At 36.0% G+C, this 26740-nt stretch overlaps 1 protein-coding gene across 6 annotated transcripts in view; it reads left to right on the top strand.

Moving 5' to 3' along the window:
- Positions 1-26740, top strand: part of Ddr (discoidin domain-containing receptor 2) — a 149394-nt gene that overhangs the window by 28907 nt on the left and 93747 nt on the right. For 2 of the 6 annotated variants that reach the window (XM_085660116.1, XM_085660114.1), the window contains exon 1: positions 11715-11846. The exons of 2 other annotated variants lie outside the window; for them this stretch is intronic. In XM_085660116.1, the coding sequence (XP_085516242.1) occupies positions 11805-11846 (42 nt within the window). In that variant the 5' untranslated portion in view covers positions 11715-11804. Of the gene's footprint in view, positions 1-8229; positions 8298-11714; positions 11847-15699; positions 15819-26740 lie in introns of those variants that run through there. 2 more of the 6 variants (XM_085660117.1, XM_085660115.1) reach the window with 2 other exon arrangements.

Genomic DNA, 26740 nt, shown 5'->3' with positions numbered 1-26740 from the left:
TTCTTTTGTGAAAGAAAACTAATCGTTTTCTTATGATCCTAAAATCATAAGGATTTATATTTCATAGAATTAAATATGTTCGTACTATTTGATCTTTATTCGTATAGATATATCCACAGACATTGACGAATATAGTTCAGAAATGTAGGAAAAGCATTTTAGATCAACGTTTCCTATATTCGGAATGTTTTAAACTCATTTAAACTCGAAGCCAGCGTAGATCAACAGAGTCGGTATACACGTTAATTGCAAAGTTTCTAATTAGCTTTGAGCCGTCAAAATCCATGCGACCGTGTACTGAATTTCGAAGGCAATCTCTCGAAGAATGCAACAACGAATAGGTACACGTTTTGTTCGTGCGAACTCTGGCTCTACAAGACCTTCCTAAAGTCCAATTGATTTTACTTACTCTCCTTCTCTCCTTTCTCTTTCTCTCTCTCTCTCTCTCTCTCTCTCTTTCTCTTTCTGTCTCTCTTCTAATTAATCAGTTTGATAATTAGTGCTTGAAAATTATATTAACGTCGACAGGTGATTTTGATTGCAAGCAAAATACTACAACACCTTTTTAAGAATCTGATGTTGAAAAAGAAAAGAAAGAACAAGAAAAAAAAAGAAATTCGCACACATTTATTTCTGTTTATCATTTAATTTACTTCACTCTCTGATATATAAATGACATTCAGGAAATTCTTTCTATCGTTAAAATACACACATATCTATATATATATATATATAATAATTTATTAATATCGGTGTAGAAGCGAGCAAGTGAAAATACATTCGTTTGTCACGAAGGACATAATATGGTTTACGTAGCATGGCTCCCGTGGCTAAGATCGTTTAATTTGCCAGCTAAACCATTTAATTCGACGCTAAGCTGTGGTTAAACGTGACTCAAGCAAGGAGATATCCTCTCGTAATCGGAGTCAAATCCATGGACGGTAGATTGTTATTTGGTCGAAAAAGGTGTTGAAGTAATGTTACATGAAAGGATAGCGTAAAAAGTGAAGGAGCCAAAATGCTTTTGGGTTCGTCGAGATGAGCTTAATCTCAAAGATGTCTGGCACGATTCCTGAAATAGAAGTTTATTACGTCGTAAGATAGTGATACGGTTTGCGTGACTAGAAGCTAAGGATATCGTTATCCTCCTCCACGGAATGAGTTTTCGGAGGATCGCCATTCAAAAATTTTAGAGGGTTGATAGTTGATACTAAATTAGCATGTCATCATATTTTCAAAATGATGATTACGATAATGATGACGATGATACGAAGTTAAAATACTTTTCGATCGATATTCTACGTTATGTATTCTTTACCTTTTCTTAATAGATATATAAGATTTAATGCGTCAGACGTTTTCTTGATTATTTATTTATTTTTTTTTTTCTTATTTTTTTCTTTTCTTTTCTTTTCTTTTGTATTGTATTAAATAAAGAGGATCATCACGTCTGACTCGTTCGTTCTCCTCTTGCAGATTTGCGGATGTTGCAATTACGTCTTAATACAATAATGGCTTTTTAAGAGGCCACAATACGTGTGGCTCCTTAATCTATATAGTCTTCATAATATTTCTCGGTCAATTTCAGTACACTTGTTATGAAGAAATGTTTCTTCGTAGTTCAACGCTCTCTAAAACTTTCAACTTCTTTGTCTTTGTTAAGGATTTCAAGCATTTCCTTCGTTAATTTATTACCCATGGTAAAACTTACTCAAAGCGTTTAGTATACCCAGCGGAGAGAGTTGTTTAAGTGAATAGTTCCAGATCACGCTCGATCGATCCTATCCAGAAGCCCCTTGAGAATAGTTTAGAGAATGGACCATATGGTACTTGAAAATCAACGCGAAAAGAAGTGATCCACGAGCTATGTAATTCTTTTGAAGATAAATCTTTAAGAACGAAATCTCTTGCACGATCCTCCAAAAAAAAAAAAAAAAAGAAAACGTTTTCATTTCATACATACATACGTTTATACGTGTTAAATATCTTTTTGCTCGTTCCTCATTGATCTATAAATATTCTCTTTCATGTTGTTTTCTTTTCTTTATTAAAATAACGAAAATGAATTATCATTAAGTAAAATATTTACGTATTTCGTTTGTACGCTTTGCTTTCGAAACTATTTGGATCATATATCTCTCTATCGGTTGAAGCTATGTCGCTTTACAGATCCGGATGATGCCGAGAACGAGGGTGCTACTATGGATTACGGCTAACCAGGAAGGATAGGAGGGGATAGAGAGAAAGGGTGGCTCGAGGGTAGGAGAACGAACATTCTGCTGGTGCACGGTGTCAGATTTAGCATACAATCCGGCATTATCGGGCATGGTCAGGCAGTAATTAATGATTGTTCGTGGCCGAGCGGTAATCGGTCATCGATGGTCGCTCATAATCAGGTTGCTAGCCGTGTGATGTTACACAGCATCTTCGTCATTTAAGATTTATGAAATTTTTCACGTATATCATTCATTTCAATTTTGAAATTTTATATCTCACCTGCGACGAGTTCTATTCAATTAATTTTAATGATTAATATAATTTAATGAACAAGGAAAAAGGGGAAAAAGAAACAAACGAACACAAAAATAAAGAGAAAGAAAAAACGACGAAACGTTTCAACGTGGACCAATAATCTTTTTCTTTCTTTCTTTCTTTCTTTCTTTCTTCTTTTTTTTTTTCCTTTCTCTTCAAAGTGTCCCAAAGTTTGTAAATGTTTTAACAAATATTTGCAATGCTGTTAGTTCTTTTCCGTACATTAACGATAAAGAAAGACAATAAAGAATAGAAGCGTCGAAGAAGAAAGTCATCTCAATTTAAACGTTCAAAGGTAAAATCCGTATTCGCGTTTTAGTTGGGATTCAAAGCTTCTCCCTCTCTTTCTACCTCTCTCTCTCTCTCTCTCTATCTATCTATCTATCTATCTATCTATCTATCTATCTCTCTTTCTCAGCAAATGTTTTACTCCTATTGCCTCGAGATGCAAGACAGAAAGTGGAGACACGGGAGTAGTAGTATAGTACCATCGGCAACATCGGCAAGGGCGCGTAGAAGCTATTACCCCCGGTGAAAACTTACTTTTCTCGGGGAAATTACTTTCACGAAGTAGGTATCTTATTTCGAGGGAAGCGCGAAAGGATCCGAGGAAGGCCGCAGTTTTCGTATGAACAACGGTTGTTCTCGTCAAAAAGCTGACACCTCATTTCATATAGGAGATAAAAATTTTCTAAAATTTATACCATCGCCCTTATCAAATTTATCCTAAACTACGACAAATTCTTTTATATTTACAATATCAATCGAAAGTATTGAAAATTAAAATCATATCGTATATTTACGAAGTCTATTAAGTGTCGATAAAATAAATTTCATAAATACCATCAATATCGATATACTGAATGAGCTTTTCATTTGTTAAATTTGTTAAATCTGTTCGAAAAGATTGAAATTACTTCGATGACGAAAAGAAGAGTAGAAAGAAAGAAAGAATGAGGAAGAAGAGGAAAAGAAAAAGAAAGAAAGAAAGAAAAAAAGAAAGAAAGAAAAAAAAAGAAAAAATTAGATTTATACAAGTGCGATCCGTTGATTTTCTTCTGGATATTCTTTAAAAGCTTATCAAGTAATCGCACTGGAAACAAGTTTTCAACTTACACCGACAGCTAGAAAGTTCTTGTCGAACAAGTTGGCCAAACCAAGTCGTGTCTACGTTCGTACCGAATATCGACCGAACGACGGACCAAGTTGGTGAGAAGCTAAGACGTTGAGGACGGCAACAGAAAAGGCAAGAGTAAGCGAAAGGAAAGAAAGAGTCACTTAGCAAGAGGGCAAGGGAGGGCCGCGTGTCTCGAGATCTCAAAGAGACAAGAACAGGGGCACTTCCGCGAAGTCGTGCCACGCGACGTTCTATCTCTTTTTCTTTCTTCTCTTTCTCTCTCTCTCTCTCTCTCTCTCTCTCTCTCTCTCTCTCTACCTTTCTACCTCTCTTTCTCTTTCTCTTTCTCTTCCTCCTAAAGTTAGAGTTCCTTTTTCGGTTCGCTTTGGCTCGTGTTAATTCGTTCTTCTCGTTCTTCACACGCGAACTATTTCTCTTTTCTTTATTTTCCTTTTTTCTTTTTTTATCTTTCCTCTTAACTTTAAGACGGTGTACGAACTTTGACGCACGCACGCACGCACGCACGCACGCACGCACACATACACACACATAGAGACACATACACACACGCACACATACACACACATAGAGACACGTACACACACACACACAACATTTTTATATCAAACTTTTATTTGTCCTGGTTAGATGAAAATAAATGTTGCTTTTCCCTTTGAAATAATTCACATTTGATGCAATGCGGACTAATCCAATACCTTTGTCAGATAATTCAGGCCGTCTGTCTGGTATTCTTTTTGTTTTTAAATCCTATCTCTTCCCCTTTTCATGTAATTTAATCTTTCATGATAAAGTGATGATGTAATATACGTATGTATCATATATATCGTATAATATTAAATATATCGTAAGTACGTTTCAAGAGATCATTACAATGTCTATCATTATTAAATTGATTCAAGGATATATCAAAAGAAATTTCTATTACATTAATGCAATACTATATCACTACTTTTCTTTCATACTTTTGTTCTCGAATTTCCTTTGTGTCGCCTTATACCCTGTCGCGTGACACGAAACTCGAGAAAGCGATCTATCCAGCCAAGTCTCATCCCTCTTGTTTCTCTCTTGTCTTCCACCACGTTTCCACCCTTTCAACTCTCTACGACTGCGTCGTTTTTCTCAAGCATCTCGTGCGGTCGCACCTCGGACTCGACGTTAAATCACTGGGCTGGTAATCTTTATAGCTCGACGTGTAAGAGGGCAAATGACCTCGTCGTCGCTATTCCAACACACTTCCTCTCTCTTTTTCTCTTTCCCTTCCTTTCTCTCTCTCTCTCTCTCTCTCTCTCTTTCTTTCTCCCTTGGATGAAATAAACAGGAAAGCGAGAGACGTTGAAAAGATGGGATGGAAGGTGCGCGCGAATGCGATGGCGCAGCCAGCCAAGGGAAACGTCAGCCAACGCTGGGAATAAAGCATTTCTGTGGGTAAGGGGACGATGAGGAAGGGTAGACGGGGGAGGTGGGTATAATTTTCGCTCCTTCTGCACTCGTATTTCGCAGAAACAATGCACCCTGGGAACCGCAATCCTGGGTGCAACCGACCCAGAAAACACGACTGGGATTGTTGTACTACGATAGCTTGGTGTCCCCTACCTCAACAATCCTCTTTCTCTACCATTTGTCCATTCGAACGACCAACCGACCAACCGTCTCTATGTCTTTCTATCTGTCTGTCTGTCTATCTGTCTGTCTGTCTGTCTATAGTCTGACTGTCTGTTTAGATATCTTCTGTCCCTTTCTCTATAGTACCAAGCACTATCTGTCTTTTCTATGTGTCTGTCTATGATTACGTAGAAATCCCCTCAGGGTATAAAAGAAGAACGTCTAAAGGCATGGGATAATAATGGCTCGAGGAATTTTGGAAAGTTATTCATATGGCTTTCTCTACTGATTTTCTAGCGTCCTTTCATGGGTGGAATCTGTTGCGGTCAGTTATGGTATTTCTAATAAACGTGCATATCATATACGAACGAGAAAGTTATCGATCTATGTGTGTGTGTTACTGTAGAGAGAAATAGTCAGTTATTACACCTTACTCGAATTCATTTTAAAATTCATTTTGCAAAATTATAATTAACTTTTGATTTCCTCCACCCCTTTACAATGCAATATATATATTATATATATATATATATATATATATATATATATATATATGCATATGCATTTTTGGAAATAATAATAACAACAAAAGAATCGATTCGCTCTTCGCTTTGGCTTTGTATAATCTGGTAGAGAAGAAATGGATAACAGAGAAAGATAGCGCAAACGGAAAACGAAACGCATTTCCGCGTTTTCTTTCGCGACGAGTATGTGCTTTCGACGCTTTCGTTCAAAGGGTCGACATTTATTGCTTCCGCCTTACGTTTCTACATTGCCTTTAAGTAAATTGACAAGCCTGTCTAGCCTTGGAAATGCGTACACCTACACGCGCATGCGCACTCACGATATTCTTTAGTAATGTCTCTCTCAACCTCCCTCTTCCCATCACCCTTCTTCCCCCGGCCCGTCCCATTTTCTCTACCATCGACTCACCACCCCCTTGGTTGATTTTTTCTTCTTTTTTTTTCCTCCTTTTTTTTTTTATACCTTGCGTATCGACGATCCGACGGGCTTTGTCGAACGTGAAACTCATTCTCGATGCGTAACGGCTTAAATAAATAACGAAGTCTGGCTAACGGAGAGTAGCAAATTCAGTGGGACGTCTTGTTGATTGTTACGTCGTTTGCCATGTCGGATGAAACGTTACGGAATTGAGGAAAATTTCATTGGTACACTTCAGACTAGGAAAATCAATATTTATCAGTTTATTGTTAGCATGAATATTTATATATATATATATATATATATATATATATGTATATATATAATGGAAAATCCCATGAACAGAAATACATTTTCCTTTGAGGGTTCCTTTAAATTATTAATTCGTGTACTACGATGAAAATGTTTACTTACAAACAATAATAAGCTTTATGCAAAATAATATTTTAAGTTGATTATTTATAAAATAAGAGTTTTAACGTTGAACGTTTTAACGTTCGCGTTTGTTTCCATAGATCCTAATTATTACGTTTATGTTGTTATCTTCCTCAGAGACTCGTATATTAATTAAATCTTTTTACCTTTTTCTTTTGTTGTTTATATTTTTATCTATTCATTTATTTATTTATTTATTTATTTATTTTTCACTTTTCTTTTATAAAACAGAATGAACTAGTTCCCTTCCGTGTTACTCTACGTGGCCGTACTAAATCAATAAGTTTTTTATCAATACCTTTCGCTCTTATTTTCTTTTATATACGTTCGCAATCCGATTGTCCTCTTCCTTATCCCGACCATTTTTCATACCCTCCGGCTGATTTCAATACATTCACTCTTTCTTTTTATCTTTCTCTCTCTCTCTCTCTCTCTCTCTCTCTCTCTCTCTCTCTTTCCATTCTCTTTTCACGTCGGTTAAGTTCCTTATAAAAATAGCCAAACAGAGAACAGAGAAACGCTTTTCACATTTCCAGTAGCTCGAGACTTTAAGACGAAAAGACGGTTATGACAAACAGCCAGCTAATTTTCTAAGGACGAAACGAAAGCAAAAGGTACGAGAAACGATGAATGCAGCAACCATCACAGTTGTTAGAAGCCGCTTTTTCGGTATGTTAATGTCATAGTGTGGGTTGTTGGTGACGATGGTTGAGGGGGGGTAGAACGGGAATCGGGCGGAGATAGAACGGGGAAACCGAGGGGCATCGAATTTGCAACAAAAGGCAATTTCCACGGACTTCCAACAGCTTTTGTCTTTCGCTCGGATAGATATGCCTTTATGCTGAGGCGTATATACATCTTTCTCTTTCTTTATCCTCCCCCGCCCCCGCCACCCCAATTGCCAAAGTTCCAGTTCCCAGGCTCAGTCCCGAATTCCCCATCCTTTTCCTCCTACCTGTACTACCACTTTCTATTCTTGTTTTCTCACTGAGAGACGCAGACAAATTTCCAAGCTGGGTATATAACCGCGGAAAAAGCGTAGACTTACGTATACAAAAAGGAACTAGGGTAAGGAGAGAAAGAGAAAGAGAAAGAGATAGAGAAAGAGAAAGAGAAAGAGAGAGAGAGAGAGAAAAGACTATGGCAGATAGATGAGCTTGGGTTGTATTTTATTGCCGCTTCCATAAGATAAATATATGCCCAAGTCTTTATCCGAAGTTATCTGCTTAACCAGAAAAACGATAAATAAGTTCTATTGGCTGATCGATCGTTGTCAAAATGTACATATGGAATTGCAATGGTAACGTAAATGTGACAAATCGTTTCTCTAAGAGTCAATCAAAGCGTAAATCTGTATTTCTCATCTATATTTTCCCATTTGTTCTGTATTTTTTTTTCTTTTGTTTTTTCTTCATCTTTTCTTTTTCTCCATTTTATTTCCATCTCTCGTTTAATTAGAGAAAATGTTAATAAATTGTTTCAACTAATTGGAAAGCCATAACAGTTACTATAGAATTCCACATTAAGAGCTTTATGACTGTTAAATCTACAAATCTAATTAAATGATCGTATGCTTTCAGGGCAAGCCCTTCGTCAAGGATAATGTCGCAATAAAACTGAATAGGTTGAAACGCGTTAGCTGTTAGCTGTAAGTAAGATATATTTTCAGCAGTTTATCTCTTAGCTTTTTACCTTTCTTGTCTTTTTCTTTTGTTCTTTATTATTATTATTATTATTATTATTATCATTTGGACTCGATGAATTTATAAGATTATTCTTTCTTTTTTCTTCTTCTTCTCTTTTCTTAGAAAATTTGTCCCTTATTTTTTTGTTTCCACATACAAATTTTTCGATTATTCTTCAACTTTCCCATATGTCTCGTTGAATTCGTTGTTTGCTTTAGACATCTTTATTTTCGTTCTCGTAACTCTCTCTCCCTCTCTTTCTTTCTCTATATCTATATATATATATTTTTCTTGCGTACCAATTCACTGTTCCTTTTTCTACGCATCACTTTCTCGCCATCCTTTCACCTTGCTTCGTATTCTATGAGAAAGTTCTTTTTTTATCTCTATCTCTCTTGAGTTTGAAAAACCTACCACCCTCGTCACTCTCGACGCTTCGATATGGTAGATCCGTTGGTCGGCGGATGGACGGCCGAATAGAGGCGATAGAATAGCTTAGCATAAAAATCTATAAATGGCGAGGCGAAAGGGTCCGTCCGTCGTTTATAGAAAAATCCGTGGAAAACTTTCCGGTGTCGCGTCGCGCGCCCATTTTCCCGTGAAAATATACACGTCCGTTCGGCCACTCTTCGGACGCTGAACGAGAGAGTGAACGCGGGCGCGCGCGCGCACACACATACTAGCCCTAGCAACAGCACAAGCACAAGTAACGTCCTCTCATGAATTTCATAAAGTTTCATCCATCCTGTACATTGGAAGTTTCATGAGAGGCACGCTAAAATTGGTGCCATTCGTCGTTCACATAAGCTCGTCTCGAAACGAAATCTAAGCCATCATATATATACGCATATATATCTCTGTGTGTGTATTTATATATAATATATATGTAGATATAATATACATATATGATAGCGTATATACTTATATGCTGTTTCGATCATATCTATAAATCTTGCTAGCCATTCACCTTCTTTCACAATTGACCCTCTTATATCCGGTCCACCTTTTGAAAAAAGGGGGTTGTACTCGAATGATCGATCCAATCAACTCACCTGAGAGACTTATAATAGAAATTTCCTGGAACGAGAATGGAGAAGGCCTTCCCTTCCCCTCCACTTTTTCTTTAGATAGGAATAACATCCTGTAAAAATTCCCTGTGGAATAAAAGTAAAACTCCGTTCATCCAAAAACGATCGAAATACGGCATCTCTTTCCTTTCTCTCTTTCTCTCTCCCTCTCTTTTTCCTGCTTCCTCTTTCTATTCCTTGAATCATAACGATAACGTGACCTAAAGTAACCCCCTTAACGTTCTCTCTTCCTTTCCAAAGATATAGAAAACATCGATGGAAGATCTCAATAAAATCAAATGAAGCTGAAACATCGTTGCTTAGCACGATACCTCGTGATTCACAGTAACGAGTTCGGTAAAATTGGACGAGAGACTTAAAGAACGTTTACAATCATTTTTATCGATAGGTACAAGATTAGATACTTATTTTGGTTTAGCAGTTTATTTAAGAACTCTTAAAGGAATCAGCTACACCGTCTTTAATAGTTCATCTGAGAATATATAAATATGTTAGTCCGTTTTAAAAGTTTCATGATTTCTCTTTCATTTTTTATGACAAATATACATATATATTATAAAAAAATATATATATACATATATATGTATTATAAAAATATATATATACATATATATGTATTATAAAAAATATATATATACATATATATGTATTATAAAAATATATATATACATATATATGTATTATAAAAAATATATATATATACATATATATGTATTATAAAAAAAATATATATATAAACATATATGTATATATAAATATATGTATATAATAACGATAAATATATATAACTACCCAGGAGCTAACCAAGAGGGAGCGGGACTAACTAACCAGGAGGCGTGGTCAACCTAAATGAGGACATGACTAACTACCTAGTGGGCGTGGCTAATTACCCAGATGGCGTGACCAACAGAATAGGGGCGTGGCCAACTTCCATAGAGGGCGTGGCTAAGTACCTAGGGGGCGTGGCCAACTACCATAGAGGGCGTGGCTAACTACCTAGGGGGGCGGAGCCAACTATCATAGAGGGCGTGGCTAACTACCTAGGGGGCGGAGCCAACTATCATAGAGGGCGGGGCTAAGTACCTAGGGGGCGGGGCTAACTACCATGGAGGGCGTGTCTAACTACCTAGAGGCGGGGCCAACTACCACAGAGGGCGTTACTAACTGCCTAGGGGCGGAGCCAACTACCATAGAGGGCGGGGCTAACTCACTAGGGGGTGTGACTCAATATCCAAGGGGCATGACTGATTTGGCGGGTCGGGCCTATATACCCAAAGGGTCGCGGGTTTCTGCACAGTTCCTAGCTGCGCCGGGAGATGGGCTACCTGCGCAGCAGCTAACTGTGCCGGTGAGATGTATCTATATATATATATATGTATATAGAGATATGTATATATATATATATAGAGAGAGAGAGAAAGGAAGAGGATATATTATAGATATGCTTCGGCATATTTGAAAAGCAAATTAAAAGACAAAAGAATTATGAAATTCAATGAAATTATTTGAACAGAACTTTGGGATATGATTATTTCGAGAGTTGAATGGAATAACGAAATATCAAATTCGACGTAGCTATATAACACTGTAGCATCATAGAAAATTCATACCTTCCCGTTACAACAATAATGACCCGTCAGCCAAAGTCCGCTCGCTGAATCATTCATGATGCTGACAGGGGTCAAGTCCGGCGAGTATTCATCAGCTTTAATACGATTATAGTGCATTAGCCCTTTCTTCGTCTTCCATTACATTCTGGATTGTGATCTTTGTGATCTTCGAATAATGTCCCTCTCAGATAAGAAGTCTAAAACAATTAAAAATTATATTGATGAGCCAATACCAATTACGAGCGTGTGAGATTGATACTTGAATGAATCGTAAAATTTTATTATCTTCTCTTGAAAATACGGATCAATTAAAATAATTCGATGGGAGGATTTTATTGTTAAATCTCAAATCCCTTTATCCACACAGGTTATTTCATCGATTTCGGAAAATTTTAATTGATTCTACATACGAAGGATTGTGTCCCGTAATAATTCGTCGTATTCTGTTATATCCGACGACGGAATTCTATTGAAAAGGTTATTGTCGTAAAATAATAAGTCGAAATTGGCTCAGAAATTTTAATAGGATTCTCGTTTGATTATTAGCTTTGATGATGACGGTTTTCTGTGATGATCACAAATATAGATATCGTAGAAATACTTGACCGACTTTCCTGATCGGCCCTGTTAAACTTATCCGATCTGACGGATGAATGGATGATTTCTCTTCGACTTGATGTGGTCCGGTCAGCCAATAATATCTTGCGAACCCTCTCGGACATGAGGAATCACCCTGAGGGAATCTTTGGAGATAACCAATGAAGTGGAAACGATGAGAGAGATCAATCGGGGGATGAATATAATGAGTGAGAATGTACGTACAGCAAAAAAAAGAAAGAAAAAAAATATTATATTTCAATTGTTGGATCTTTCATATTAACAAAATTTCAAATTACTTTTAAAAGAAACCAAGTGATTTATTTATAAATAACTATATTATGAACAGATATGAATAAGTCGATCGCAATAAGTTTTAACGGGATCTACATTTCTTTTTTTCTTACTACTTTAGAATCAATATTAATTTTTCCACGAAACTAAGGGCAGATCATTAAGTATGCTATATTTAATTTTACATTAAATAATGTACATTTTATTTTCCTCTTCAATTTGAAACAAAATTCTTTTCTTTGTAAACAACTTGTTCGACAGACTGTTAAGAAAAGTAATTACAAAAAAAACTAAAATAAGGATTTTGAATTATCTATGAATTTCTCGCTTACGTTCAGTCTCGTTAACGTTATTCTCTTCGTTTTCGTATGCTCAGCTGATTACGTCTTCGGATTATACGTACATATTTTATCTAGATCATAAATGATTGATGCATCTACAGACTCGAGATTTCCTGGCATGGTATCGTTGTAAAGTTTGACGGGTTAAGAAAGGATATAGGAGAAGCAAAGATGGAAGTATCGTACCGTAAGGATTTAAGCGTTGAAGGTGCTAAGCTAAGTCGTAATCGTCTTATTCCCTGTTAAATCTCTTTCTCTCTCGCGCACCTTTTCACCATCTTGAAGAAAGAGAGGAAAACATTTAACAGAATAACGAAAATACCGACATGAGAATATGAGACAAGGACTATTGTTTCAAGCTTAAGTTTTGGTTTCATGATTATGAGTTTGTCGCGTAAGCGGCTTAAAATTCATGCATTAAGGAGTCATATTGGCTTTTTCAAGCTCAACACATCGTCAAACGTAACGATCAATTTTCTAACGTCATTGGAAAGTTCTACTTTACTTTATGCGTTGTTAAGGAAAGAAAAGGAAAAAGAAAAAAAAATAATTACGAACGATCGCATTTTATCAGGCTATAGGTTCAAATATTAAATTGTTCCGATTAAAATTAGATCGTTTCATCGTCAAAGTTTTATTTGAAATTGGTAATCCGATTGAACTTGTTAAGGTTCAATTTGAATAGAGAATTTTAGTACGTGTTTCATTCCGATGTGTCACGATGGTTTATTGACTAACGGAGAATCGTGATCTAATCGTGTGAAAACCTTACCATTCGTTGATGATTACGAATTCAGAGCACGATTTGAAACCACAGCCCATCGAGAAATACACACATTCAGGACGAAGAAGTCAAGGAGGATTTTGAAATCGCCAATGGCAGGATTAACTTTCGACATAATACAGAATTGCAATGCGGCTTTACACTATGATAACATGATATTTGCTTAAGCCTACTATAAAGGATAATTTATCGTGATCCTTTCAGAGGAATATTCGCTTCAAAGTGACAATTCTGACCTCGTTGAGTGATATCGTAATTAATCTCTAAGGATAATCGAGTAATAATCATGAGATCTTTTACAAAAATTCTTTTATTTTATTTTTACTTTTTTTTTGTTTTTTTTTGTTTTGTTTTGCCGTATTACAAATATTACAATTATATTTAATATATATATATATATCAATTGCGATATTTTTATATTCAATATATTATATAGATATCAATAAGATAATAACTGAAGTTTCCATTGAATATCTTGTTTATTACAAATACGTTGTATCCGAAATGTTAGTCTTAATCGCTTGGATAAGCGATCAATTTTGGTTGAACGCTGATTCAAATCCCTTCTGTATTGGGTATGCTTGAATTAAGCATGCCTTCCACCACCTGCTGATCGTCACTTGGCACTTACCCATACAAGATAGAATCGTTATCATTTAAAGCGAAACGTATTTTCCTCCGATTCTGTCATAAAATGGGAACAAACTAATCGATATATCGACGAGAATGTCTCGTTTCGTTATGGGTCGGAAGAATATATAGAAGGGAGGAAAAAGATGAAATCCCTCTGAAAAAAAAAAAAAAAAAAAAGAACAAAAACGAACAAACGAAAAAAAGGACCATAAAAAACGAAGGAAAAAAAAATGAAAAGCAACAACCTGGAATAAAAACGATGGAGAGTCATAAGCCGTTTCGATTACAATTCGCCCAGTCGGTCGCTTTTTGGAGATCCGTTAAAGCCTTAAATCCACAAAATATGCCGCGCGATAGCTACAAACGAGGGAGTCTCGTTAATAGCGTCGGTCAAAGATTACACAGGGATGCTTTTGGCAACATGAGCTTTCGCCACGAAACAATCACCCTCTCGGATAGGTTAGCCCAGATTCTCTTGCAGGAAGCCACTATCTCACCGAGGCCGGTACTGCCTCGTTGTGGTGAGATAAATTTTACAAATCGCCCGCGGCACGTTGTTATAACGTGGCGCATTTTGCCACGTTATATAGATCCATGCATCGTCTATGAAGCGATCGTACGTAGCGTGCTTGCTTGGTACAACTAGTATATGCCTCTGCTTCTCTCTCTTTCTCTCTCTCTCTCTCTCTCTCTCTATCTATCTCTCGTTCTTCCTTTCAGACATATTCTCAAAGTTGTTGATCTTGAATATGTAGTAAATTTAAAGCTATCAACCACCTGAATCCTTCATAATTCTAGTTAGCATACGACTTCCGATTTGACAATCATTTAATGAACTTGTGAGTATTACTTTGCCTATTCTAATCAATTATTCATTATCTGAATTATATGATCGTACATTAAAATTTTAATTGAATTTTCTTTTCCGACGAAAATTATATATTGCCTTTGATTGTCTATTGTGCGTTTCAAAATGTTGATATTTGGATTTCGCATATTATTTTTTTGTGATTAAAAAAAAAAAAAAAAAAAAAAAAAGAAGAGAAGAAAATAGAAAAAAGAAATCTAATGTTGAAATAATATCAGCATTCACGACAACACGATTAATACGACAGACAGGTTACCGAATCATCAGACAAGATTCGCTCAGGGCTGAAGGCTTGTTAGTCTAATTACTTGTAAGTGGAGTTGCGGCCCGGTAACGAAGCAGCCGGCTGCTCCAAAACTTCTCACCGAGTAAACACCAAGCCGTCCGCAACTCTATTCGCAACTTTTCTTTTTTCCTACTCTTTTGCCTTACGATCTTCTTCGTAGGACCGGCAATGTACTCCTAACCCCTAAGCTCAGAACAAGCTGGACTCGTCTTCTTTGCTTGATAAGTTTTCATAAAGAGCTATTTTCTTTTTTTTTTTATCTTCTCTTTTCTTTTTTTTTCTTGTTCTTTTTCTTTTTCTTTTTCTTCTTTTTTTTCTTTTTTTTTTTTTTTCATTGCAACTACAAGGCTGAATGAATATCCTTATACAGTCTTGACTAAATTCTACCCTGGTTCTTCGTAACGTTTCAAAAGAGGACCAACTTCTATCTCAACTTCTTTCTCCTTTTCCTCCTCCTTTTTTCTTTTTCTTTTCTATTTTTCTTTTTCATTTCTTTCGTTCATACTCTCAGTTTAATTAATTCCGATTATTCCATTTGTGTTTCATTTCTCGGTATTAAAATTGTGTCAACAGTATTGCATTAATAAACTCGAGGAAAAATTTTCAAAAGAAAAGAAACATTTTGTTATAACTTCTTCGAGAATATAAGTCTCCGTTAAGTATTATAAATGAAATAGAATATGAAGTGACGGATGGAGAAAGATTATATAAATACACTCTAATGTTTTTCGCAGTCAGTATAATAGCTACATAACGCTTCCAGAGAGCTTCATTTTGTCTCCTCATCTCTCTCTCTCTCTCTCTCTCTCTCTTTCTCTTTCTCTTTTCCTTTCGCTCTTTTAGGTTTACCAAGCTACATCGTATCTTGTATAAAAATCACCGAAGCGTGCTCGTTTGGCTGTCTCCGTACAGTGGGACGTTAAGAAGAATGATGCTCGTCGTTACCGCAACTCGTAACGCGATTACGTTGGATGCGAGAGAGCGTACGTATACTACTGGTGCATTCCTTACGTTATTTGCTTCTAGCGAATCCACGCGAATAGACCGCCCCGCTTTCCTCCGTCATGAAAGAATTACCACTGGCGTTATGTCTCGCTTTTACTGTCGCAGTGAATTCTTTCCGAGCGTAAACAACTTCCTGTGAATTAACGAAGAAGACTTTCTCTCTCTCCCTCTCTCTCTCTCTCTCTCTCTCTCTCTCTCTCTCTCTCTCTCTCTCTCTCTGCCGCAGCGATGACGTTCAAAGTTCTATAAGATATATTTATTATTGAATGAATATTCGTTTCGATATATCATTCGATCAAAATTTCTCAGTTCGTTAAATAAAATTGATAAAAATAATAAAATTTGTATGTCGTTCCTTCTGATTTCACGAAGCTATAATAATTTAGCTATATAATTCAGTGAGGGTAAAAGATAAATCATTAAAGAGAAAAAAAAAAAAAAAAAAAAAAAGAAAAAAGGAAAAAATGTTATTTTAACTTCTTACTTACTTAATTTTAATTCAACAATCCTTGGGAAAGTTCGAAAAGGAAATCAATTTGTAAAAAAGTAATCTTAACAATGATTCTTCGTCATGAACAAGAAAGATTGGTTGTGGTTAATATAACCGACTATCGTAGATCATTCTGAGAAACAATTTTTCAAACGTCTACGAAAAAGTTAGCGAGTTTGAAAGGCACCGCCTATCTTGAAGGGTCGCTACAACGATACCTTGCAATTATCTTTGTGATTATGGTCAACGTTGGCAAGCAAAACCCTCCTCTTTGTACTACCACACGTTGAATAAGCTCGTATTCTCTTGGGTCGGACGATCGGCAAGATTTCAAACATTTCCCAACAACATTCAACCGTTTCGCGGTTGGTTGTAAGAGGTGTAAAGCTTAGTATCGATAGAATAGTCCTGTTACAAGCTTATCTCACTTCTGGTAAACTTTTTTAACATCTTTTAACGGCAAAACTAATTATGAGAGTAAGTGCACGTGCTTAACTTTCCTTTGGATTAGCGTGACGGTGTGTTCCGTGTCCCTTTCTGGTATCGTGGCTAACACGCGGCAAACCGGGAGTGATAACCAACCGACACCCTCTCTCTCTCTATCTCTCTCTCTTTCTCTCTCTCCCCTCCACCCACCATTTCGTTGTTACCACTTTCCACGTAGGTACTTTCTAAACTTGAAAATTGAAAACTTGTCGTACGTAATACACTAGCAAAAAGTATTCCTCCGGAGCGTGAAACGCGTTCGTGACGAAAACTGCAACTTGGCTAGTTTTAGAAAGAACGTTAAATGTACAGGATTCGTTCGAATCGTCAAATCCGTGATAATATTTGCAATACAAATAACGTACTATCGATTTTCTATTCTTTAAATAGAGGCAGGAGTACGTAACATCAAAGAAAATAGAACAAATTAGTTCCCCAGTTTTACACAATAGTATCCCAACAATGGTTAATCGGAAAAGTCAATCTTATTTTTCCAAGCGCTCGATGTTATAACGGCAGATAATTTCTGCAGCTTCAGCCACGTGAGCTTTTAGTAGAATTAACCTAATTACTTTTGAACGTGAAAGCCGTTAAACTGCGACGGGTTCGTGCGAGTAATCCTAATGTTTCGAGAAACGGCGCTGTTAAAATCACTGTTCTGGAATGCGACTGCGTTTCCGCTGAGAACGAAACACCTTCTATCCTCTACCATTCGGCTCAACGTTTGAAGAGAAATAGCGACGGAGGGACGAGAGAAAGAGAGCTGAGAGAGTAAGTGAGAGAGAGAGAGAGAAAGAGAGAGAAGGGGAAAGTAACCAAGAGTGAGAAGGAGAGAGACAAGCATACCCCGCGATTCAATTTATTCCGTGCTCGCATCTCGTGATTAAAAAAGCTCGATTCATCAGGAGTGCCGCGGTCTCAGAACGTAATTGCTTCCCTCGTGAAATCCATTTGCCGTCGACCAATGTTCCGTCGTTTCGGCTCGTCTCGATGAAGAACTTTCAAGTTCGTTCGATCCACCATCCAACGAAATAATCTTCGCGACCAAACGTCTTATCAAACTTTCAACATCCCTTTTTCCTCGTTTCAAAACTTTTTCTCGGATCATCTACTCGAGAGATTTTTATTATTTCGAAAAAACAAAAAGGTCACTTTGACTTTTATTTATATAAATTAACACAATTGTTTCTTTTAGCGTTAATCAAGTTAATCAAGAGAGGATCGACGATTAAATAATTAACTAATATCAGATCTATCGGATTTTTAGTAAAATTGGAATTTTTTTTGGAGAAGAGAGGATATGGATGAATGTGGATAAGGAAAATAAAATTGATAAACTTGTGAGAATATATTAGCGATAACATTGTCGCAACTAACTTATAACATCGTATATATCTTTTTGTCTTATCTTTTTCTTTTCTGTTTCCTTTCTTTCTTTCTTTTTGTGTTTTTTTTTTCTAATCAAGAGTTTATCGAAAAATTTCGAAACTCGGTAAGACCATTTTTTAAAAGGGGGATAACATAAATTGCCTTTACATCGCAACTTCTTCGAAATCGTTCGCTTGATTTTCATAATAGCAGTACGAAACCGTACGTCATGAAACAACGAGAAAGCTCTCAAAAGTCAGGAGACTACTTGGGCGACAGACGACGGATGTCCTTGCCTCGGAGAATAGATGGGGAAGTTGGATTGGTTGCGTCTCTTGGCAGACACGAATCGCCTAATTGAGGAGGCACGACGACGTGATAGTAGAAAGACAGGTAACTCGGATTTACCGATATGAGTTTGCGTTCTGCCTCGCGTAAATCGAGTTAGGCTAGTTGAGCAGCCTGAATTCAGAGCTAGCGCAAAGATGGAACAAACGAGAAAGCGTGCTCCGCGCCCGTGGGAAAAGCGAGCCCGTCTGTCTATCTCTTGGTGGTGTTAGCCAAGAATGAGAATTCCATCGCGTTCTCGCACGAGTGAGCTTTCTGTTACATTCCGCCTCGTCTTCTTCCCTTTTTCTCTTCTTGATTTCCCTTTCTGTTCTTCCCTAAACCCTAAAACTACCTTTCTCTTGAATACATATTTTCTTTTCTTCGTCCCCCTTTTTTTTCCTAGATATTGTAATATGAAAGTTGGAAAGGTATTTCCATGGTAAAAAATGCAATTGTTTTTTTAGAACGTAGAGGGTCATTTAAAATTGCGATTAAACTTAAATTTATATTTAATGTCTTCAATATACAATAACTTTAGTCGATCAGACATCTGATGGATATTTTATTTATCGAATTTCATTCTTTTTCTTTTTTTCTTCCCCTCCCCCACTCTCATCCCCTTTACAAAGGGACATACCTAAACCGCAATAATTGCAAGATGTTGAAATGCATTCGTCCAACGTATCGTGATTTTGTGTTTTACGCGGTTACATGATTTAGGAGTGGCCCAACAAAGGTAATATCGGCCCGGCAGTTGGTCTGGCACAGCTTGCTAACTCTCCTTTATGCGTTTCGACGTTTCGAGCAAGCTTTATTGCCCGTTGCGTCTTTAATATCATAGGACGGTCATGATTTATATCATGCGTTATATCGTATAGATATAGTCTTTTATTTGAAATACAATAGAATATTATTTTATCTTTTACGCTAATGCATGGGATAATTATATCTTTAGTACGAAATACGAGAATGCGGATCGACCTTCAAATTCATGATATACATTCAAATTCATAATATGTATTCGTAATTATTTATAAGAAATAAATATAATTGATCCATTCAGAATTATATTCAACAACAAATATTTTCCAATAATAAAATCTCGAAATAGTAAATACATATATATATATATATATATATATATATATTTTTTTTTTTTTTTTTTTTTCTTAAAATAACAAATTAAATTATGTTTTCTTATTTATCTCTCATAATTTTCGTAGACTAATTGAAAAATCATTTCTACGAGAAAGAAAAAAAAAAAAAAGAAAAAAGAAAAAATAAAAAAGTTTTATTAATAAATGAAACGTTAAAAGCGCGAAGTAAAGTAGTCTTAACAGAGGCTTTTAATAATCCTTCTACGAAGACGATATTCTTGGATGTTCCTTCCTCGCTATTCTCGAAGTGTTTACATCGTGTTTACGTAAGTGTTTATTATCGTTAGAACGCCCACGCTTTCTGTATACGCCTCGAAAGATCCTTCATACTTTGAAACTTCACAGTTAGGTATTTTTCTTTCATAAGTCATTAAGAATGCATTCGTCGATAGCAAATTAAATAATATTGCAACTTTTTAATGAAATTTGTTTTAATGTAATGCAATCACAATTATATATATATATATATATATATATATATATATATATATTTAACTATATATTTTGGAGACTTTACGATTTATATAACTCGAGAAGGAGAAAAATTAAAGTTCGATAAAATGCAATATTCTTTCATAGGCATTAAATTTTACATAAACTTGATTACGTATGTACGTAAAAGAAAATAAGAAAAAAGAGAAAAGAGAAAAAAGTAAAAAAGAGAAAGCTATGTACGATGATGGGTAGCGAAACAACTCGTACCCATCAAGATTCTCGGTGTCGAATGAAAAATCTACTTTCGCAACTGATATAAAAATTTGATAGCATCTAAATTGCTCTAGTTTTATTGTCCTTGTTCCATTTAATACCCGTGGATCGTAGGATTCGCATAAAAACAATATCGATTGTGCAGCCAGTCGAATAGGACGATCGATCGTTCATAGAGAGATGTGTTCAGTTTGGTAACAAGTATCGATCGATTTTAAAATTAATAAGAATAGTTATAAAAAGAGTAACCATTCGAATTCAATTAATACGAGGATAAATGATCGAATCATAGATCCTATAAAAATTACGAAAAACGAAAAAAGAAAAAAGCGAATAAAAAGATATCATATCTTATTCGTCAATTAAATTCCTTGTCATTCGTATCGAAATAAGTTAAATTTCATTTACACACACACACATATATATATATATATATATATATTGATTTACACATTTATTTGTTCGTTTATTTAATTATTTATTTATTTATTTATTTATTTATTTATTTATTTATTTATTTATTTATTTATTTATTTATTTATTGAAGTTTATTACTTCATATGAAAATATTTGGAAAGCAATATTGTTTTTAAAATCAATAATGAATGAGAGAAAAGAGGAAGTAAAGAGAGAGAGAGAGAGAAAGAGACTGCTGTACGAAAAGATCTTTCTGCATCCAATGCAAACACGTTTCTAATTTCATCGTCCACGTATACCTGCCTGAGGATGCATTCGTTATTAAGCTTAAAATTTATCGAGCCACGTTCGAACATCGATACTCGATCGATAGAAGAATTTTAGATGGTTTCTTCTATATACGTTTCTCTTAATTACTGAAAAGCAATTACCGTTATATACCTAATTTAACTTTGAAACTTGTTATATGGTTTCACTTTGCCTTCCTCCCTCGTACCTTTCTCTTTCACTTCTCCCCTGACCCTCTCTCTCTCTCTCTCTCTTTTTCTCTTATATATATCCTTTCTCTCTCTTTCATGAATTCGAATCTACTTACTGTAATTTTCAAAATGAAGTCTCGCTAAGAAATGTTTCTCGAACGTTTCCAGCTTTCTTACTCACTCTCTTTCTCTCTCTCTCTTTCTCTCTATCGAGCATTATTTTTCTCTCTCTCTCTCTTTCTCTCTCTCTCTCTCTCTCTCTCTCTCTCTTTATCTATCTATCTATCTCTCTTTTTCTTCATCACTTTCTTTCTCTTTCTTTTTCAACTGTACAAGCTATCGTAACTGAGAAGAATAGAATACTCGTTCTTCTTTCTAAGCGATTTACTATTCTTTTAACTACTTTTATTCAAGTAAATTAGTTTGATCTAGAGTTACCATGATCTTTAAAGTATTGATCATTTTACTTTAAAAAATCGATCATGATTCGATACTTAACAAAATAAAAACTATTGTGTTGATCTTGCTACAAAGAAATTACTTTTTAAAATGTTTATCGATTGAGAAAAGTATTTATATATATATATATATATATATATATATATATATATATATATATATTATTATATAAATATTAAGATAATAAATACTTATTATATATATATATATATATAATAAGTATTTTATTATCAAGTATACCCATTTACTTTCATATATACCTACGTACATTCGCAGAAATTAAAACAATTTCATTTACGAATATCGAAATTTTATTTTCGAATTAGCCAATTTGGCCAAGATTACCATCGTTTACGATTCTTTTCCAAATGTGAATTTATTTAAGGTAATTTTCCGAACGAGTTTTCCCTGTTCTCACGAAAGTAACTACTTTACGAAGTAATGACGCATTCCTAAACAGAACATTTCCATTTTTTTTTCTTCCTTTTTTTTTTTGTTTTTTCTTCTTTTTCTTTAAAGGACCTTAAAACGATCGTAACTAAGAAAAATGTTGGTCCACTATTCCGTTACTACTTTTACGCTTGCAAATGAGTCTGACCCAGATCCATTAGAAGTTTTAAAATATCGATTACCATACTCTAGAATTAGTTAAACTACTTTAACCGAGAGGATAAGACTTATCATGATGAATATGAGTAATGAAAATTTGTGTTATTCAGTTATCAATGATTACGACGTTAATGCTCTAAACACAATATATCTTACAAATTTAATCAATAAAATGGGTTATATAAAATAAAAAAAAAAAAAATAAAAATAAAAAAATAAAAAGAAAAAAAAGAAGAAAAACTCATTAACACAACGTTCTAGATATATAATACATATACATTGGACATTATTGGATTTTTCAGATCGAAAATATCCAGACCAATCATGATTTAGACAACCGTTCTAATTTCGATGGAACTACTTTAATAAAACTATTTCTATTTAATCTTTTTTTTTTATCTTCTTTTCCTTTCTTTCTTTCTTTTTTTTTTCTTTTCTCTCTCTTTTTATGTAATTCGCTGATTGAGCTAAAACGGTAACAGAAATGCACGAACGTCGATGCACTTTCGTAAAATGGTATCTCGTTTGCGCGCGTGCGCGGACAATGTTCGGAAGACGTTCAGAACGAATCGATAGCCAATATCATTAACCATGAAAGAGAAAGCACGTTATCGAGGGTGCTCGTTCACGATCGAAGAGAGAGAATGAGCTTGGCCCGTGGATCGCATGAACGTTTCATACATATACTTACGTATGTCCGGATGTATATAATATATATATATATATATATATATATATATATATGTGCGTGCATTTCACGGATGAATGCACGATGCATACATACGAATACGCGAACACGTTCAGGGAAAGCAAGCAACGTCGTCGACGTTCGTCGTGTCGACGAACTGTGAAGAATTCGATTCGAGGGTGATAATCGATTATCACTAGTTAGCCCGTCACGGCGCGCCGGCGGGTAACCGATGTGCGATAAACACATCACCTAATTACTTGCGGTGGATCGCCCTACGCCCTCGACACGCAAACTGGACACAACTACGCGTATGCACGCGCTTACTAGGAACTCGATTGCTCGTCTAAACGTACACCGGACTTGTTCGATCTTCCTTTGTCACGTCGTTTGAATTTCTCAATTCATTTTGATCAATGATTTATAAAACATTTATCGATTATATTATATAGGATCTAAATCCTGAATCCTTTTCCTTTTCATTTTTTTTTTCTTTTTTTTTTTGTTACTCGTCATATGATATTACTGTATAAAAAAGAGGAGATAACGTTTTTGTTAATGGAGTATAATATACTGTAACTTAATTATTTACTCATTATTTTCAACGAGTACATTGTCCTCCGATCTAATATATATATATATATATATATATATATATATATATATATATATCATATGAAGAAAGGATGAAGAAAAAAAAAAAAAACAGAACAAAAAAAAAGAAAAAGAAATGATAAAATTTATCACTTCGATCATTCCATTTTTATTATTCAACGTTGCAATTGAAAAATATTTACTCCTAATATGTCAGATGTAACGTTACAACGTTCTTTCGTTGTCATTTTTATCAGTTTTGGTAAGGATAGCGAACGTGTTGTAAGAAGTATGAATCAACTGACTTCAGTGTACGCAAACTGACACATTGTGACAAGACATAGAGGGAAAGTATAAGAGAAGGGCAAAGTCATGATGCACGTCCCTTTCCACCGACCTATCTACCTACCTGTCTAACCATCTAACTTAGGGAGACACGTCCCTACGTTCAAAGTACGCACGCACTCACGCACGCACTCACGCATGCATGCACGTAGATAGGTAGGTAGGTAGATGGTTACGCACAGATACATAGAGAAGCTAACACGCATGCAGTCTCGTGTACAACGAGGAAACCCGCTTATCGCGACTTTGCCATGTGTACGCTTAGCCAGCCATATTCGCATTGTCGTGCGTCATACACACTCTATCTCCCTCGTTCTCTCTCTCTCTCTTTCTCTTTCTCTTTTTCTGTCTCTCTCATTCTCTTTCTCTCTCTCTCTCTCTTTCTCTTTTTCTGTCTCTCTCATTTTTGTCTTTCTCTCTCTCTCTCTCTCTCTCTCTCTCTCTCTCTACACGCACGTACATATATAAAAGACAGTAGGTAGATGCCAGTAGAGTAGAGTGCGTGCGACATGAAAATTGAATTTCACTCGGCGCCGAGGTGGAAAAAAAGGAGCGACGTGTTAGAGCAACGTGTTAGAGCAACGTGTACTACATACGGGGTGGTTGAAGGAGCGGGGGATAAGAGGGGAATGAGGAAGGGGAATGAGGTTGGCTAGGAGGTGGTCGTTACAATGCTGTCGGATAAATCGATTTTGCAGGAGAAAATTTTGAGAATCGTTGAACCGTACGATTAACGCTTGATCTGCCAACACGAACCAAGGCCTTGTCCATAACCTGGAACGATACACGTGAGATAACGTAGGTATCCCCTCCCTAAAATAAAACTTGTACGATCCTACGCCTATGATACATGCCCCAGTATAAAGAATGTCCATAATAGTTGATCGAAGTTAAGGGGTGTATCGTTAGAATATTTTTTAAGAGAAGGTAGATCGAGGCCGCCGCGCCAAGCTGTAACACTATTTTTCATGTGGCTCGATCGACTTTTAGCAGGTTAAGTGGCCTCTCGATCGTAGATAATGTCCTGAAAGGGATAAGAAAGAAAAAGAGAGAGAGAGAGAGAGAGAGAAAGGTACTACGTGCCTTCTCGTTCTCACTCAGCTAGAGGACGATGGCGACGACGCGACGTGGTCACGCGATCCTGTACTTTTCATAAAATTTCCTAAATACGCCCGACGTCGCACCCTCTCCCAATCATTAGACACGAAACTACATACTCACTATTCCCTACGTATTCGGACGACGCCCCTATCGACAACGAAAACTACCCTGCTAACTTTTTTTTTCTTCTCTCTATCCCTCTCGCTCTCTCTCTCTCGCTCACTCTTTCTCATCCTTTAACTCTTTCTCTTTTTATCCCTAAAGGTATCGGGACCACTCGTTGCAACTTTTAGCCCGGAGGTATCACGCGAGCTAGTTCTGACTTGAAGGTATAATGCGCGAGAACATTGATTTAAAAGCAACGCCCATATAATTTGCATGTACCTGTTTTCTCCTTACCTCTCCTCTTCTTCATTTCTTCAAAAAGAGAGAGAGAGAGAGAGAGAGAGAGAGAGAGAGAGAGAATTAGAGAAACAAAGAGAGAAAGAGAATTTCGTTTAGGCATTTGAGCTTGCAAGCTATTATTCGTAAGCGCATTGAAGGCCGACGTTGTTGTTTGTTGTTGTTGTTGTTGTTGTTGTTGTTGTTGTTGTTGTTATTGTTGTTGCCACAGACATACCTGCCTCTCCTGGACTTGTCGGCATTTTCAACTAATGCCCGCTCATTTGTCTTTTACTCTTTCCCTTTCCGTCTTCTACATTTCTACATAACTCTCCTTCACCTTGCATCTTTCCTTCATTCACCGCTTGGGTTTCCTTCCATTTCTCGTGTCGTTGATTCCAAGAAGAAGAACAAACTTCTTGGCGCATCATGACGATGGTGTGTGTTTCGTGGGAATGCAAATGGGAATCGGAGGATTAACTTTTGTAATAAGGAAACAGGTAGTAGTAAAATGTCATCTGTCGATTTACATAATACATACATATTTGTAATATAATGACGTTTTTTTTTTTTCGAAAGTGCACGAACCAATCATTACATATTTATCATTCATAAGTTATAAATAATAGAAAATCGATATCTATTAACTTTTAGGATATGGGATATGGAATACAAATTTGTCGGTCTATACTCTATAAACGATAAACCAGATATATCTTTAAATAATACCAATACGATCGTACATTATTAACTGTATCGAATTTGTAAGGGAAAATATGTATGGTTGATAAAAACTATTTTAATAATTTGAATATTTTTATGGGAGGTAGATTTGTGCGCAGTTGGTTATTCGACTTGCCTAGTCGTTTCTTTTTCTCGAAAGGAATGAAGAGAGAGAGAGAGAGAGAGAGAGAGGGAGAGAGAAAAGCGAAGAGGCTAACGTATCTCTAATGGCGCTGCTTATATGTGCATAGCAGGCGCTGTGCTTTACGATATAATAGAAGCACCAGTGGCCGTTTAGAGCTGACATTAACAAACTACTGCAAACTGCGGCAATAACGAAAACAGCCGCGATGGGGGATGAGATTTCGGGAGAATGGGCATACTCATGGGGGTAGGGCTTGAAGTAGTATACATTAATAATCGAGAACAGAGACCGACGGAGCTCATTATCGTGCTGTTAGGGCGGAGAGTGCGAGGTTATTTGACTCCTCGCTCTAACGGCAATAATTAACGAACAGTACCTCAAATTTAAATCGCTCAACCATATTCCTCACCAACGTTACCA

The sequence above is a fragment of the Vespa mandarinia genome, chromosome 11 (assembly GCF_050613455.1).
Source record: "Vespa mandarinia isolate Hongniang chromosome 11, ASM5061345v1, whole genome shotgun sequence".
NCBI classification, from domain to species: Eukaryota; Metazoa; Arthropoda; class Insecta; order Hymenoptera; family Vespidae; genus Vespa; species Vespa mandarinia.
Note: the sequence above shows the minus strand (reverse complement) of the source record. Positions and strands in the feature narration are given on the sequence as shown.